This window comes from Xenopus tropicalis, chromosome 5 (genome assembly GCF_000004195.4).
Source record: "Xenopus tropicalis strain Nigerian chromosome 5, UCB_Xtro_10.0, whole genome shotgun sequence".
NCBI classification, from domain to species: domain Eukaryota; kingdom Metazoa; phylum Chordata; class Amphibia; order Anura; family Pipidae; genus Xenopus; species Xenopus tropicalis.
In genome coordinates, this window is record NC_030681.2 from 93,648,424 (window position 1) to 93,666,786 (window position 18,363).

Sequence of the window (18,363 nt, forward strand, 5' to 3'; positions counted from 1 at the left end):
CCAGACGCATGTGTATTAATATTGGTGGTCACCAATTAATGTTGATGTTAAATATATACTAGAGAGTGAAATAGCGCAAGTGTTTGCTGTATCATGCTATTGTCCTTTTTTTATCCCCCCCCCATAAGACCTATTTCTGACAAGCAGAAGAAGGCACTCCAGTGCTGAGTTATTTATCCATTTAAACCTTTACACAAGGTATCTGGAGTGAGGTGTAAGTTTTATTACATGTTTTGAGTTTTTTATACTTTTTACAGTGGTAAGAGAAGGTCTGGGGTGTCAGGACCCCTTGACTTTTAATTGCCTCTTACTGTATTTAGGGTTTTAACACCCTAAATTCAGACAGTCTGAGGATAATGACACATGGCACTATTTCCTATAGTGTAATTTAGCTGGCAAAGAAATGCTTGCAGCCACCCAAGCAACTTCCTATTGATGTAAATTGACTGACACAGGAAATACAGGTAGTTCTTGCCCCCAAAGATGTATTAGGGTTGTGTGCATAGGGCATTTTGTCTGCCAGCAGTTATTGCAGCTAAAATGCCCCATTGCCAGTCCTGATAATATTAAATGAAAAGGACCTTGAGTGATGTACAAGGATCAGTGAAAGGCTTAGCTCTTCCTGACATTTTTCCTTGTGTGTCAGCCACAGCACACTTCATATAAACCAAATGATGCTGAACCAAAGAAGAGGGTGGAAGAGGGTAAACCTTCCAGATGTTTAAAACACACCAATATAAAACTTTAAACGTAATCACCCTTTTATAGTGGTGGGAAGCACATACTGTTTTTAAGAGAAAGAACTTCTATTTATACTCTGACCTATAGTTTTTTGTGATGGAGGGTAATTTAAACAAAATGGTCTTTAGCCTGTATCATGCATACCAAGTCATTTTTAAAATTTTATGAATTGTGTTCCTGTATGTTTTTCATTGAGTGGTTCAACAATAAAATAATATGTAACTAGATTTATTTTCTCTTTCAACAATAAGATTTACAGTTTAGTAGTTTATGTAAAACTATTGTGAAATGGAGGGCGTTTATACCCCACTTAAAGTAAAACAAACTAATAATTTCATAAATAATTCATACTATTTTTAAGTACTATATACAACAAAACTTCCATTCCAACAATGTTCATAGTTGTAATATACAACATGTTGTGTGCTCTGAGGCTTGAATACAGCATATATGGACTGAGATATCAAAGGTTTTAGTCAAAACTACAAAATACAATTGATTCTAAAAAAAAAAAAAAGAGACCTGATCTACTTAACATCTGGCTTAGCTATTCTGGCATCTGAATTATTGACTTTTAAAGCTCCTAAAATACATTTAAATACCTCTTCTTAGAAGTATCAAAAGACACAGAATGTGAACTTTAAATTTGCTGAAATCCAATATGGACACAGTCCGTTTATCCACAACGTTCTTCTAAAAGCTCTCATAAATAGTAGTTTATATCAACTGTGATACATGATTTGTCAGATTTGTCCTAATACAGTGAAAACAGTGAAAGATTACCCTTTTTTACACAATGAACTGTGGTGTCTACATCAGAATCTACAAACAAAAAAATGCATAAAAAGTAGCAATAAAAGTGGGTCTTAATCATCAGTAAAACTATCAATGTAGATTAAGCCCCCCAACACACACAATTTCCATATTGAAATTCAAGTATACCTGTCAAAATTATGACTTCTCAGAGCAAACATTTTTTTAACTGGTCCAACAAACTGAAGACTGGTGTCAACATGGGTCCAGATGATATGCCTCAATTATTAGAATTTTAACTAATCTGACTATTTTAGATTATAGTATTTGATGAATTCCAAAGTGAATCTTGTACTGGACTCATCTTATAGTACAGGTATGGGATCTCTTATCTGGAAATCCATTATCCAGAAAGTTCCGAATTACAATACTCCATTATAAGAAAATAATTCTCATTTTTTAATATGATTTCATTTTTCCCTGTAATAATAAAACAGTACCGATCTAAATTACGGAAAGATCCCTTATCCGGAAAACCCCAGGTCTGGATAACAGGTCCCATACCTGTACAGTAAATTTCTCTTAAATAAATATGTGCTCTATATTTTTTTTTTTCAAACAGAATAGCTTATAGTTAATAGTAGAATAAAGGGACTGTACCCTACAAACAAAAAATTCTAGCAAAAAACAAATATGTATGATGTATAATCAAATGTAACAACATAACACTATGTAAAAATAATAAGAATTTGTGTCACATATTTTGTCATAACTATATGTAAAACAATATTTAACAGAGTACAGGTGGATATAGAGAAGCACATGTAAAAGAACCAGACTGAATGTATAACTAAGTATACTTTAGTCTCAGTCAGATATTTACAAATCAAATCAATCTGCAGTATTTACTTTGTTAAAAGATAAATCTGTTTATTGCTGTCATAGAAGATGTACATCCTAGCTGAATGGGTGACTGCTGAGTAACTGGAGATGTAGGCAAGAGGTTTTTATTATTCTAAGTCAGCTTAATTAGATATCCTGTGTTTCCTGTAGTGGCGTTACCTGTGGTTTTGCGCCTCAGACTAAAAGATTTATTTACGGTTAATCTAGAATGTAGCTATGACAACAGTTCATGTTAGGACACTTGAAACATTAACACAAGTAGGATATGTACTGTACGTTATATGGATGTTGACATATAAGGCATGCTAGATTTTTTTAAATACAGTTTAAAGTTTCATAGCACATAATGCAATGGCGACCTTGTACTGTAGATATTTTAGGTGCAGTAAAGTGTTTTGTAGCAAAATTTAAATTGGTATAAATGAAAAAAAGAAGGATCTGTTAAACTTCTTAGGGGATGGTGGGTGGCTTCTAGCATTGAATAAATGTGCATTCATCGTCTGCTTTTAATTGTCCATGTTTTGAGGCTGCAGGAAATAAAACCATGTCCTGATGAACATGCTTGTCATAGAATGAAAATGCTAAAAAGCAGACACAGTTGTTAATTCAATGTCCAGTGGTGAACACTTTCCCCCTTATTTGCAGATTTTAGCACACAATTAACAGTAATTTAGGAGATATTTATTTTGTGACAGCACATATCCATACAAGCTACAGTGTGAAAAAGGATTTTCCAATGTAATACTGAGCACTAAAATATAGTAATGAGTATTAGCATATCTAAAGTTTTCTATGCCTACCAAGATACTAGCATAAACATGACAAAATATGCATACAATTTTAAATTGGAAAACAGCTGTTTTCATATGGTTTTATCTTTTTCCTTTCTATCAAAAAGCAGCAGTCCCCTCATGCGTTGTGGCTCAAAAGCAGCAGGACCCTCATGCTTTGTGAAATTCTAGCTTTGTTTATTAAACTGTGTTCTGTCACTGATGTTATCTAAACCCACAGTTTTCATCACCACATAAATAGAGCCCAGAATTAGTTAACAGATTAAGATAACTTGGGCTGAGGAAACTAGATCTATGAAGTTTTAAATGTATTTTATGAAAACAGTTTCAGTCATAAATAAAATCTATCCTCCATAACAAGGTTTCTACAAGATAACAAAAAAAAAAAAATAATAATAATCTTATGGGACAATAGATTTAATTCCATGACAACTCAGCAATGAAATATTGTATTTTCCACTTATTTAAGTTATAGAGGTCAAAGACATGTTCAAAAGATGTTTCACAAAGCACCAAAGCAAAATGTATTCCACGTAATAGTGGGGAGTGGCATTATGTGAAAAAATGCTAGAAATTGTGTTATGGGAAAGATGTGATGTTAGTTTTTTAACAGGGAGAAATAGTGAGTTTACTGGGAAAATGATACTTATAAATGTATTAGTGAATACATTGATAACAATTAATATCATGTGAAAATAATCTATTACCGTATTTTTCACCGTATAAGACACACTTTTTCTTCCCCAAAACTGGGGGGGGGAAAGTTTGTGCGTCTTATACAGCGAATGCGTCTTCCTGTATGTGCCGTGGCTCTCTGCCACATACTCGCTTTTATAAGGTTGCGCCCGTGCGTACTGACGTCACACGCACAGGGCGCAACCTTATAAAAGCACAGAAGAAGCTGGGAGCCGCGGCATAGAGAGGAAGACATCACGGAAGCCGGAGGCCGCTGGGGGGAAATGGAAGGTGCTTGGGGGCCCGGGGGGAAGCTGAAGAATGCTGTGGGGGAGCTGGAGGATGCTTGGAAGCCCTGGGGGACGCTGAAGGATACTTGGGGGGCCCTGGGGGAAGCTGAAGGATACTTGGGGGGGCACTGGGGGAAGCTGAAGGATACTTGGGGGGTGCCTGGGGGAAGCTGAAGGATACTTGGGGGGCGCCTGGAGGAAGCTGAAGGATACTTGGGCGGGCCCTGGGGGAAGCTGAAGGATACTTGGGGGGGCCTGGGGGAAGCTGAAGGATACTTGGGGGGGCCCTGGGGGAAGCTGAAGGATACTTGGGGGGGGGCCTGGGGGAAGCTGAAGGATACTTGGGGGGCCCTGGAGGAAGCTGAAGGATACTTGGGGGGGGCTGGGGGAAGCTGAAGGATACTTGGGGGGGCCCTGGGGGAAGCTGAAGGATTCTTGGGGGGGCCCTGGGGGAAGCTGAAGGATGCTTTGGGGGGGCCCTGGGGGAAGCCTCCTTATGTGCGAGCCCAGAGACATTTAACTTTATACAGTTGATATAAAATATTTTACTACAGTATTTGCTTCAGAATCTTTTTTTTCTAGATTTTCCTCCTTTAAAATTGGGTGCGTCTTATATTCCGGAGCGTCTTATTGGGCGAAAAATACGGTACATCATTAGCCATTATATTATACATTCAGAAACTTTTAGTTTGCAGTGGCGCAAAAAATCTGCAAGATTTATACCAGATACCAGATTAAATTGTGGAGGCCCATTTATCAACATTCCGATTTTAGTGCATTTAAAGTCTTTTGAAACCACAAATAAACCAATTTCTACTAAAACTATCTGTCTAGTCATTTATTAAAAGAACGGAATATAAAAATTATGAATAAATGAAAAGGTGGAACAAAAACAGGAATTCTTGTGTAAGAATTTTTGTTTGCTTACTGTTCCAAAAACCTAGAAAACCATGAATTAAATAAAGATTGTTACAATTTGCCTAGGACAACTCCCATTGACTTTTACATGACATTGGCAGCTTTAAAATAGTGTATTTTTACATTTGTGTTTCGCATGGTTTTGATACATAACAAATGCCGAAATTTTTCGGCACAAAAAACAGAAATCACAGAAAAAAATGAATGTTAGTAAATGGGCCCCTTAGTATGTTATAGAATAGCCAATTCTTTTTTCTTCACTATTACATTTCTATAGTTTTTGAATTATTTGCCATCATCTTCTACTTCTTTGCAGCTTGGGATTCACTGACCCCAGCAGCCAGCAAACTATTGCTCCATGAGGCTACAGGTTTTTTTTTGTTGGTGTTACTCTGTATTACTTATTTTCCTATTCATATACCAGTCTCTCATTTAAACCCCTCCCAGTGTAACTGCTCTAAATTCATTTCATTAAACTAGACAAACAATATTTTAGGTTGCAAGAGAAAAGTCACAGGTTCTTGATGTATAATGATGCCAGCACTCTTGATGCCAGCACTCCAGACAAAAGTAAAAGAGGTGCTTTTATCAAAATTACCTATCGCTGCGGTAAATTTAATTGTAGGTGATTCTACTAAATAAAAGAAGGCATTATACAGTATATAGACAGCTTACAGTATATAGACAGTAATAAGAAATGAAATATGTTTTTTATCAAAGAATAATGCATTACTTACATTGTCTCTTTAATAAGCGGCGTACTTCCAAGCTTAAAACATGTATGCTCACTGCCGCATGATATCTGTCTAAGAGAAAAACGTTCAGCAAGGTCATAGCCTGTAAAAAGAACAATTATGACATTAAGGATCTAAGGCACTGAATATAACATCATTTAATGGTATAGTCAAATCATTTTCCCCATCTGTGCAATGTACAAAACCCTTCCACAAAGTAAAATATTTCTATGCAAATACATTTTGTGAAACATGCCATTGTGAAATTATATATATCACTGTTAAAAGAAAGAGTGATAAAATTAACAATAGAACAGATGGTTTGGTAATGTTGTGGTTTGTCACAATAAAGACATCACAAAATATTGTTGAGTTGTACTGAATTTTGTTGCTGTAGGCCTTGCAGGCTTTAATCACTTCTCACTTACAGTCTCTTTGGTCACAAAGTTCAACTGCTAGCATTGAAGTCACTTGCTCTATCATTACCCTTGTTGTTGCTGTTAAGCCAAGTTGCCCAGTGGCATTGTTTGCTTTTTTACCTGCTGTGGGCCAATAGGTAGTTTAGATGGTGTTAGGAATGATATACCTATCAACCTGCCTGAAGCTAAAGTAACATGCAGGGAATGCTCTAAGAGAACCAGGGTACCTAACAAATTCATGTGGAGAAGCAGTCACACTGCCACATAAAATACGCATTTAGTTCCTTTTATATGCCTGAAGGTGCTGTGTTTTATTCAAAAATAAATTTTAAAATGTTTTTACTGTTGATACAGACTACACAGTATTCAACCATTTTTAGATGGAATATGAGTTGCTAAAAATATTATACTGCATAACCAATGCATACTAAGCAAAAACTAGTTGATTTTACTATATATTTTTCAATAATGACATCTACTATATTCCCACAACAGTATAGTTGTAATGTACCCTTGACTGAAACTGACAGAGAGAGAAATAGATATATAGTTAATAGATGATAGATAGATAGATAGATAGATGATATATAGATAGATAGATAGATAGATAGATAGATAGATGATAAATATAAAATATATAATTACCTGACATATCAACATCTTGCTTGTAAATTTGTCTAGTTTCAACTCCATCAGTCCTTAAAATTGGACATACTGTTAAGAAAACATAGGCACACTATTACACTTTTACACAATTACTTTAATGCAAGAAAAATTACCACCTCAGAATAATAATACATTTTCAAATGCATTGCCTTTATTTCAGTTCCCTATTGCAAGGTTCTACCCAAATATTTGTAACCCTTTGTTGGCTGTATTGCCTAAATCCAGGTGCTCTCAGCCACGACACTATTACATGCAGGACCCCTTCTTTCAGATGAGCCCTAGCATTTGGTAGGGAAAGGGGTCAGCGGAGGCTATTATTACAATCAATTATTTACTGAGCTCCAAAATCTGCCAAGAGACTTTACAACATGGAGCAAATCCGCAGATCTGCTCTGCTCAAGGGGCCACATATTCATTGTGTTTGGGGAGGGCAAAGTCCAGGAATGGTGCACACAGAGAACTCCAGATACTGCCTGGGTGCATGGTTAACATAACATAATTAGTAAGCACAAACAAACCACATGCAAACCGAATACAGGTTTGTTGTTGAAAAAAAGTATGATTATTTTCATGATTTATTATGCAACAAATCTGAAAGCAAAAATATGCCATCTAAAAGTTGTCAAGACCATGTAGAATGGCAGGTGTCCATTTTACAACTGGAAGATCTTTCTTTGTTTTTGAGGTTTTCAGGGTTTTTGGAAGCATGCATTTGTGTAAGGAAAAGTTAAATTTTTTGTGTTTTTTTCCCATGTCTTTTTTCATTCCTGCTTTTTCAATTCAGATTTTAATAAATGACTAGACATTTGTGGTTTTAGTCGAAATTAGTTTAGTTGTGGTTTTAAAAACCTCTAAAACCATGAAAATGAGAATGTTCATAAATGAGCCTCCCCCTGTGATGTTTTTCAAGGGAACACACATGGAAACTACTGTTCTGACTTTCCTGGTTGTGTTCCCTGAAACAAAGTCAGGGTGACTGAAACCTTCAAAGAAATACCCCCATATATTGCAATATAATTCAAGCTGGCGAACTATGTTAAATTCATCCCCAGTCTGGCCAGTCCTACATTTACTTTTATCTGATTCATTAAACATTCTGCTGCTTCAATATACATTTAACAAAGGGACTGAGTTTTACCTGCAACTTGCTTGCTTTCAAGGTTAAAACCACCAAATGGTTGCCCTTTTATTGGCTCCACTGGGATCACCTGACAGTACCTGGGAAGGGTGGGCGCTACAACATGGAGCTGACCACTGCTCCTGTATAAATTATAGCACACAATGGAAAGTTGTGTTCACCAATAAATTTTATACTATTAGACGGGGGATGCAATGAGGCTGTGCCCACAACATTCATACAGACACTTCCTCTGCACTCACCCATTATTAATATATGTAGGACATTAGGACATTCTGTGCATTAAGCTACCAAGAAATGTAGCATTCCTTTGATCATTGACTTGGAGGAATATTAGCCCATTCCTCCATACAACACAGCTTTAGCTCTTGGATGTTGGTGGGTTTCCTCTCATGAACCAACCCACGTTAGGTCTTTCTACAACTTTTCCATTATTTTAAGGTCAGGACTTTGACTTGCGTAGTTTAGGATTATTGTACTGTTGCATGACCCACTGGCTTTTGAGATTCAGTTCACAGACAGTTCATAATTCATTGTTCCATTAATGGCAAGTCATCCAGGCCCAGATGCAGCAAAACAGACCCAAACCAAAACACTCCCACTACCATGTTTCACAGATGGGCTAAGGATCTCATGCTGGAATGCAGCTTTTTTCTTCCTCCAAATGTAATGCTCCAAAAAGCGCCAAAAAGTTCACAAAACATTTTTCCAGCATCCTTCTGGTTTGTCCAAATGATCTTTAGCAACCTGTAGATGGTCAGCAATATTTTGGGGGGAGAGCAGTGGCTTTCTCCTTTCTACCCTGCCATACACACCATTGCTGTTCAGTGTTCTGATGGCAGCAACGCATTTCTAATGACAGCACCCAGGGGCCACTCATTGGATCATTTTTTTTCAATAAATACATGGCCAAATATGATAATATAATAATGTATATGTATATATGTATAAAAACATACTAGATGGTTCATTAATAATTAATTTGGAAGCATAATGTGTGCACACGAACAATTAGAGCCTGCATCCTGTATCTACATAAATTCCTAGTTAGTCATGAAAAATGTAGATTTATGAGTTAACAAAGATTTGATAACTCTACCATTGGAAGCAAATAATACAACTGTGAGTTCTAACTTTTATAGAGGGCTGCTGGGTGCACAACTCAAAACTCTGATCATTATTTTACTATTGAATTACTGTATGGCTCACTGTACTGCATATTTGCAATAAGGCCAATAACTGCCTTAGGATATACCCCTTTTACATCAAACTGTGTGTCCATAGGAGTATAACTGTTGTTAATTCAGCACCATGCCATGAACAGCACTTTACTCAAATGTGTGCCCCCTCTATGAGCCTTTTTTTATTAGAAAATAAACAGCATTTCTTTAATGTATATTTTAAATTGGCCTTTCCTAGAACATTAGTTTTATTCTGCTTAATTACACTGAGTTCAATGGGAGCACGCTAGGGGCATGGCAATGAAATATTGTATGTGTAATTGCATACCAGATGTTCAGAAAACTCCCTTTAGAATTTTACTTTTTTTTCTCTGCTATATTCCTGTACATTGCAACAAATGGAGTTGCTAAAAATATAACTTGATTCATAATCCTGGCAGCACAATTATTACTTTAAAATGGCATGTACTTAAAAGTATGTAATTATAATATTAAATATATGTGATAATATCAAATGAACATACTAACTCACTAGAACTATATGACATACATACATCACATACACATCGCTGGCCTATTATACACCCAATTGCTTAAGTGAACACATTGCAGCAAACCTTACTTCCAGGCCTGCATGTATTGGGATCGTACAGGATTTACCAAGTAAACAACTCTACTACAAAAACATATATCTGGATACTTGCCTAACAGCCCTATTTATAATAAAAGATTTCAGATTCATATAGTTTTAACAGAGAATGAGTTTAGAGGGCTCATTTCAAAGCCCCTGGGCAAAAGAGCAAGAGCATTATGGGGCATCTTAGTGCTATTCTAAAAGCACTTGAGCCCAGGGGTGTTTTGTTCTTTGCAGGGACGAAGGGAGGGAATGCCCCCCCCCCAAAAACATTGATTTTTTTTGTGGTACATTGGCATAGGGTAAGCTCCACCACTGAATTTTGTTTGAGTGCAGTCTCTATTTCTGCTTTTTTCTATACATTGTTTTTTGCAGGGAGCACTGGATCAAATATCCCTTCAAAGAGGAGCATCAGGAGGCGCACTTTAGCCCCAACCTTACCACCTGCCTTAGAGCAATCTTCTGGTCTCTCTGCTCTGAAGCGGAGAGCAGGGGCTTGTGGCTATTCAAACAATGCCTTATTGTGAGCAAATTGCAAAAGAATGACCAGTTACAGTGTTTTATGCGCTTTGCCCACTGTGTGGGGTATTGTATAAATGTTCTTAGGAGTTTGTGTGGGGGATTGTATGCATTGTCAAAAATATCCCAAATATTGGCATTGAACAGCTTTTAGATATGTACCACAGCAAATATCCATACTCCTATAGTGCATGCACTTATTTGCTTGCAGAAATTCAAACCATTCGGCACATACTGATCAAGTTACAGGACAGCGGGTTTAAAAAGTTCCAAAAACTTTATTGAATAGAACGCATTTTGTGTGTTCTCACACGTATTCATAGGTACATACATAATTGGTTCTTTTCAAATTTGAATAAGTTGGAATTTTATTAGTGTCCATACTACTTTTCAGGCTATGCTGGATCTGAAGCAAAGCTAGCTGTATTTGTTGGTGCAGTGAAACAATACTGAATCCTTCTCTCTGAAATCAGCTTTAGCAATCAAAAAATGAAAATGCAATTATTTTGCACTTTAGAAACTTGTTCAGATCTTAATGAGATTGCATTTGAGTGAGAAAGTTACTAGCCTGAGCCCTAACACATGCACAGCGCTCATTAATTATTTCAAGATTTTGATAAAATATTTTGAAATTGAAATCAAATCCAATTACTCAAAAGGAAATCCGTCTCTCAGAAAAAAAAATCACTGTTCCATGTGGCTCACCGAATGAAATATCTTTGTTCTAAAAATAGATTGCAGCAAGAAGAGCTATAAGTAATGCATATTAACTTGAATTTTTGATCCTAAGACTGAAGTACAGTGTAAGAAATCACATTAATAGCTTGAGAGATTTAGGTCATTATGAATCCATAGGCTAAATAAAGTGGATAGCATATTAACAGGGAACAGGAATGTAAATGACTCTCTTGTTAACTTTAGCAGGGAAAAAATGATATCAAATTATGTAAAAGAGGACTATTGTTTAACATTTAACTTGACTATATATGTCTTAGCACAACCAGAATCGGTTAAAAACAAAGGCAAAAAAAAAAAGAAAATGCAGAAAAAATGAACCCACAAAAGTAATGATTTCTCCAGAGCATAAAGCACTATGTGAAACAGAACTTGCTTTTTACTTAATTACATTCCACTTTTGCCATAAGAATTTGCATGGTGCTTAAAGCTATCTTCTTGTAAAATATTAATAAACGTACACTGATTTTAAGCATAATACTCACAGTATAAGTTAACTAGTTTTCCTCTAATTACACATGCATGCTGTTAAAACACATTCACCGTATTTTGTTCAGTTCACATACTAAAAACCTAAACTTATTAGACAAGACTCTTTCACTCACAGTCAACTTTTAAGGGGCAAGAGATGACCACAAAAATGTGTGTCCAATTTAAAGGGCTGCTGTGTATTTTCATTTCTATAACACTAAATAACACCTGTCTTATCTCATGTGTTGCCTGCCCACATGCTAGAGAAGGGTTAACCAACCTTTTATATGTACGAGCCGCATTCAAATAGAAAAAGTGTTGGGGGGCAACACAAGCATGAATAAAGTTCCATGGGTGGCAAAGGAGAGCTATGATTTGGTTGCTCATATGTGGAGCCTACAGAATGTGATGTTTGGCATTACTCTGTGATTTAATGCAACCAAAACCTGCCTTCAAGCCAAGAATCAAAAAAAGCACCTACTTTGAGGCCACTGGGAGCAACATCCAAGGGGTTGGTGAGCAACATGTTGCTCACGAACCACTGCTTGGGGATCACTGTCCTAGTATATACATCTAAAGAGCAACCAAATGTTACTGGCCTCAGCAAAACTACACTCGTAGGGAATGACAAGTCCTGGGGGCTCTCCTGTAACACAAATACTGTAAATATAAGTATATTCATTAATGTTAAAACATCTCCTTTTAAAAAAACAACTTGTTCCCTCAAATAAGCACCACCCCCAAGAGTACCTTGTATCTATACTTACTTCTTTGTAAGCTCTACGGGGCAGGGAGGGACCTCCTTCCTGTTGTGTCTCATACCACATGGCACTTATATATATATATACATATTTATTGTATTTATTTATTATATCACTTGTCCTCCCTGTGTGTAATTTTGTATTCTGTAAGATTGTACAGTGCTGCATACCCTTGGGGCACTTTATAAATAAAGTTATACATACATAAATACATACATACATAGCAATAATTCAGTTGGATTTTGCCAAAAGGAAACCATGGGAAAAAAACAACAAATAACCTAGCATTTCTTTTTTGCTATTCATCTTAAAATAAAGAAGGAATAAGAGTTCCTTGTACACAACATGTTTCACAGGAGAGTCATTCATACAGAGGAATGGAGGTCAGAAATGGAAAATGTGATAATCACTAAACATAATTCGTAGTGTGATCACCACTAACTGTATACTTCAGCACTTCATACAGATACAGATGGAGTTATCCATCTGTCACAATGTGTTACGCAAGCAATCTTATTAGCTTTTGCAAAAAACAACAGTAACAAATGTTGATAAGAAATTAGTGCAATATTTTAACACATTTTTAAGCGCCATTTCTTGGAATTCCAGCACAATGGCAATCGTGCAGACTTACCCACCAAAATGTGTATTATATATATATATATATCCATATGTGATTAATCATAAATATTTATTTAATCATATGCAAAGTCCACAGTTATGGTCAATACAGTGTCATATTTTTAGGGACCTCTTAAGGACCTGTGTATCACCTTCACCAGGAAATGACCAAAAAGGTACTAAAAAGCTTGTCGCAGTTAAAATGTGGCTCTTGTTGGGCTTATTAGGGTCAGGAAGGTGGTTTCTCACAGTTTGTTTGTGGATACACAGGTCCTTACTAAATTACAATGTGTACATTGCAACTACAGGTATGGGATCCCTTATCCGGAAACCCGTTATCCAGAAAGCTCCGAATTACGGAAAGCCTGTCTCCCATAGACTCCATTTTAATCTAATAATTTAGAATTTTAAAACTGATTTCCTTTTTCTCTGTAGTAATAAAACAGTACCTTGCAGTTGATCCCAAATAAGATATAAATAATCCTTATTGGATGCAAAACAATCCTATTGGGTTTAATTAATGTTTTATTGATTTTTTAAGTAGACTTAAGGTATGGAGATCCAAATTACGGAAAGACCCCTTATCCAGAATACCCTTGGTCCCGAGCATTCTGGATAATGGGTCGTATACCTGTACTTCATTCTACCATTTCAAATATTATTCTTGAACCACTAAATGTATATTTTTTGTTGTAATATCAGTGTGAAGGCAGCCATCTCAGGTCATTGTGCCTGATTCTGTGCTTTCAGAAAGAGCCAGCACTTCACAATGCAACTGCTTTCAATGTAACTGGAGGAGCCATGGCTGGACTTGGGTGTTTTACTAGAGTACGGAAGCATTTTTTTATTTTTTATTTTTAAAGTTTTATTAGGTTTTAACATGAGATCCAACTCCGAGATTTACATTGTTTACACATATAACTTATTGGGCCAGTAATAAGCAAATGTCTCAGCATAAGGCACCAATTGGTGTCAAACTTAAAAGGGAAAAGTATAAATATCTGTGCATTGTCTTCTGTCTGTAGTCTGATACTTCATCATTGAAGGGAGTGGGAGTAATTTTTTAGGGAAAGGAATTGCAGGCAGAGAGTGCTACCTTTTATATTTATTTTTTATCTGCACATCTCAGTCCAAGGAAGGCTATCATCAGACAGGGTCATACATATTAAGCTATGAATATTGTATAATTGTATAATAATACACATATCTAAAATATCCTTAAAAGAAACATAGCTAGAAACATGGTTTGGCAGATTTGTTTCAACGTAGGCTAGTGTAAATTGACCTATTTGATAAAAAAAAGTGTAAAAACATCCTGTGACTAGTGATGAGCGAGTCTGTCCTATTTTGCTTCCCTGAAAAATTTGTGTGACGGCGAAAATTCACAAAACCCATTAAAGTTAATGAAAGGTTTTTTCCCATTCTGGCCAACTTTTATTGCCCACTGGAGTCTATGGGAATTTTATTACAGCAAAACCGGGCAAAAAAAATGTTATACATTGTACATTTTGCTCTCTTATGACAGTTTCAAGTTATTCTGACTTATGCTGTAGGGAGATGCCTTTGTAATTATGATCTATTGTAATACAATGGATGCAAATGCAGCCATAAAATATAGCTACTTGTGCTCCTCTGCAGAAGCATAATAACAATAATAATACATAACAAAGTAATACTCAAGAAGGTTAGAAAATGTAATATAAATTATCTGACCCTAGGTATTTTTATTATCCGGAATATATTTTTAGGCATTATAAGCAGAAATGCTTTCTTATTTTGTTGTTATAATTAGTAACCAGTTATTAGCCTTTACACCTAATGCAACATTAATTTACCATTTCCTCAGAAGAAAAACTGAGTGCTTTTTTACCAATCAAGATTCTGTAAAGTTTTGCAAAGGAAGAAAACAAGCATACTAACATTTGTCAGCAATATAATTGGTCACAGGAGAATAAGAACTGACTTATTCTACCATTGTTATTATTTTAGTGGATAGATATGGGCAATATAGAAGTCTGTGTAAATGTTTTTTATGTTTCTTTTTAGGAAATCTCACCCCACCCTAAGCAAAGAAGCAATTAAAATGATCCAGATCAGATCTTGTAAATGTGAATAGATGGTCAACATCAGCATCATGATATGTGTGCGTGCACTGGTCATTCTCACCTATTAGATTAGATTATTATAAGAATTGCAATCAGAATGTGAATGGCTAAAACATACAAGAAAATATAAGTTCACAAATGACTAGTTTATGGATGCCTCTTTCTGTAATGCATTAATGTGCACAATTTTAAGTACTATATTTATCTATGAATTTACAGGGATTTTGCCTGCAAATTTGTCACTGTAGAATATGATTATAATGATTATGGCATATGAATAAAACACTAAACAGGAGTATACAGCTGTGTAACATGCACAAGTAATAACAGCAACAACTGCCCAGTACGTGCTGAAAATGTATATAGTGTATGTGGATAATGACATCAATAAATTATCAGTAATATCCCCCTTATCCCATCACAGCAGTTCACTAGATAGAACAATATACAGCTGTGTAACATGCATAATCTGGTTTTGTACAAAAATCCAGTAACATTTTAAACTCACTACCACCCATCAGTTTGCATAGGGCTAGATCTGCCCAATATAGTAAATGTTACCACTGTTTACATTTTATCTACTATTAGGGATGAGCAAACTTTTTGTCTGGTACAATTGCAAGTGCAAAGAGCATATGTTCCTGCAAAGTACTTTTAACGAATGGCGTTTAACGTGCAAGCTGCCGCGCTTGTAAACGTAAATCAAACCTGTGGTCTTTTGCGCAAGAAAAAATGCAGAAAAATGCAGGCATCATCATTATGTGCCCCTTGCCTCCACATCAACCAATGGGATGGGAGATCTACCCCAGTCTAAGGCTCTGTCCAGGTGCCATGTTTGGAAGGCAAGATATACATTGTTATGCCTTTCTTGTGGAATTTTGACTTTATGCTTGGGGTCATGGGGGTTATTTCTGAACACTGGGTAAATTTGCATCTGTAGCAAAAAAGGGAAAAGTTGTGCTCAACCACTAAATTTTAAACCATTAGGCGGGTGTGCAATGAGGTTTTGACCACAAAATACAGATAAATACAAAAAAATTTAGCATCTGGACATTGGCTAGAACTAGGGGTAGGCAGAAAAGGAAGATACCTATGAGGGTGCCTTTCCTAATTTCACCTGTTTATAAATCCAAGGGATTAGGACCATGAGTTGCACATGTGTTTGTGGAGGGTTATCTAAAACTAGCCAATTAGATGAACAGGTTTTGGCTGCAGCTGGCTGGAAACAAGCTAATCACTGGTTGCTATGGGATTCTGCCCAGGAGTAAATTTGTTTAAAAATCTTCTCTCAGGGCAGATTTTTCTTTATATTAGGATTAAACTTGATGAATCATCTCCAGTGCTGTCCAACTTCTGTGGTGCCGAGGGCCGGAATTTCTCTAGCATATATAGTAGAGGGCCGCTAATGGGAACCAGTTTTGACCACTCCCCTTTTTTAAACTGCACTCACATAAAACCACACCCATGTTATCCCAAGACCATGCCCACATTAATTGTGGTAGCGCAGCAAAAACCCAAATGGTTGGTGCTCACTGCGGGGATATCAACCATCATTCATATGTGAAAGAATTATATTATGTCATATTAAGACAAACCCTTAAATCCATATGCCTTCTCCTCCCCTGTGAATAGCACAGCATTTAATGACACACCTTAGGGACCATTTAATGGCTATTTCCAACTACTACCAAACTCCCAGAACAAATCTCTGCCAGGTTCACCTCCTACAGGCAGCATAGGGCAGACAGAGCATGGCACACACAGGCAGCTAAGGGCAGGCAGAGTATGGGACACACAGGCAGGGTAGGGCAGGCAGAGTATGGCACATACAGGCAGCATAGGGCAGGTAGATTATGGCACACACAGGCAGCATAGGGCAGGCAGAGTATGGCACTCACAGGGCATAAGGCAGGCAGAGTATGGCACACACAGGCAGTACCCTGCCTACCCTATGCTGCCTGTGTGTGCCATACTCTACCTGCCCTTAGCTGCCTGTGTGTGCCATGCTCTGTCTGTCCTATACTACCTGTGTGTGCCATACACAGTACATACAGTGACACAATGCTGGCACTGTTCCTACAGTCTTTCTGAGGTGTGAAGAAGTGAACAATGTGGATAATTACAGCCTGAGCCGAGGTGTGAATAATGCAGTGGGTGAACAATTCAGGGATTAAAAGGTGTGAACAGTACAGGGGATTACATATTTAAACAATACAGGGAAATTACAGCCAGAATCTGAGGTGTGAACCATGCAGGGGGCAGTTAATCTCAATACTGATACCATTCAAATCTTACACAAAGGTAAAATATCAAAGCAGCCAGACAGGCGGGGGGCCACAAATAGGGGGGTTGCAGGCCTCCAGTTGGACAGCACTGATCTACACTATAAACACAACCATCCTAATGTTCCATATGCGTATAAATATCAGTTACATAGTAGGGTTCATGAACAACATGAAAGACATGGTGCAAAGTGCAAAAAAGTGTCCAGTCCACTTTTCCCAATACATAACAATTGTAAATATAAAACATTTGTAAAATGTACACAAAAATGTAAACAAAAATTCCACCATAAATATGAAATCAAATTTCAGTCACACCAGCACTGTAGTAAAACAGAGTAAACACAGCTCATTATAAAACAAGTAGCATTAAATTAATTGTTGCTCAATCTTGCAAAACATATATTTTTGAGAACTTCGGATAATAAACCTTATTCTAGCCATTCAATCCTTATGTATAAAGTTAATTAACTAAATTATTCCACCCTTCTAGGAATGGGATATTTGCTCCAGTCTAGGAAGAGAAAAATAGCGACCTGAGCAATCCCTATTCTGGCTTTCTGTAAGGTACGTGGAAGCACCATGTGTCGTTAAACCTTATAAATACTAGGTACAAGCTCACCTATTCCAAAATCATCAGCTCTTTAAACCCTGTCTACAGAAAGCTTTTTTATTCAGGTATAAATTAACACGTAATTGCCATTGACGCTAACTCACAATTAATCATTATTCTTGTCAAGGACAGCAACGTCTGTTACTGTCATACATATTGTTATGTGCCACGGAATCACAATTTATTATGCTGATGTAATTGTTAAGTTTTTGATTCTTTTGACCTTTTAAATGCTACATGCCTTAGAATCTGTAGTGCTAGCATATGAGTACCGTTGCAAACCCTCTGTAGTTTCTACTGTTCTAGTTTTTATTTGATCTAATGCACATCACATGTTAACTGGAAACACAATTTTAAAAGGGCCAGTATATCCCAATGTGCTGTACATACTTTTTGCTAGGAATGCACCGAAT

The 18,363-nt window shown here is 36.7% G+C and overlaps 1 protein-coding gene across 3 annotated transcripts in view; it reads right to left on the reverse strand.

Moving 5' to 3' along the window:
- Nucleotides 1-18,363, reverse strand: part of col19a1 (collagen, type XIX, alpha 1) — a 367,958-nt gene that overhangs the window by 306,660 nt on the left and 42,935 nt on the right. For all 3 annotated transcript variants that reach the window (XM_031902344.1, XM_031902343.1, XM_031902345.1), the window contains exons 3-4: nucleotides 6,870-6,938; nucleotides 5,809-5,908 (exon numbers count right to left, since the gene is read on the reverse strand). In XM_031902344.1, coding sequence (XP_031758204.1) covers nucleotides 5,809-5,908; nucleotides 6,870-6,938 — 169 coding nt within the window. The remainder of the gene's footprint in view (nucleotides 1-5,808; nucleotides 5,909-6,869; nucleotides 6,939-18,363) is intronic.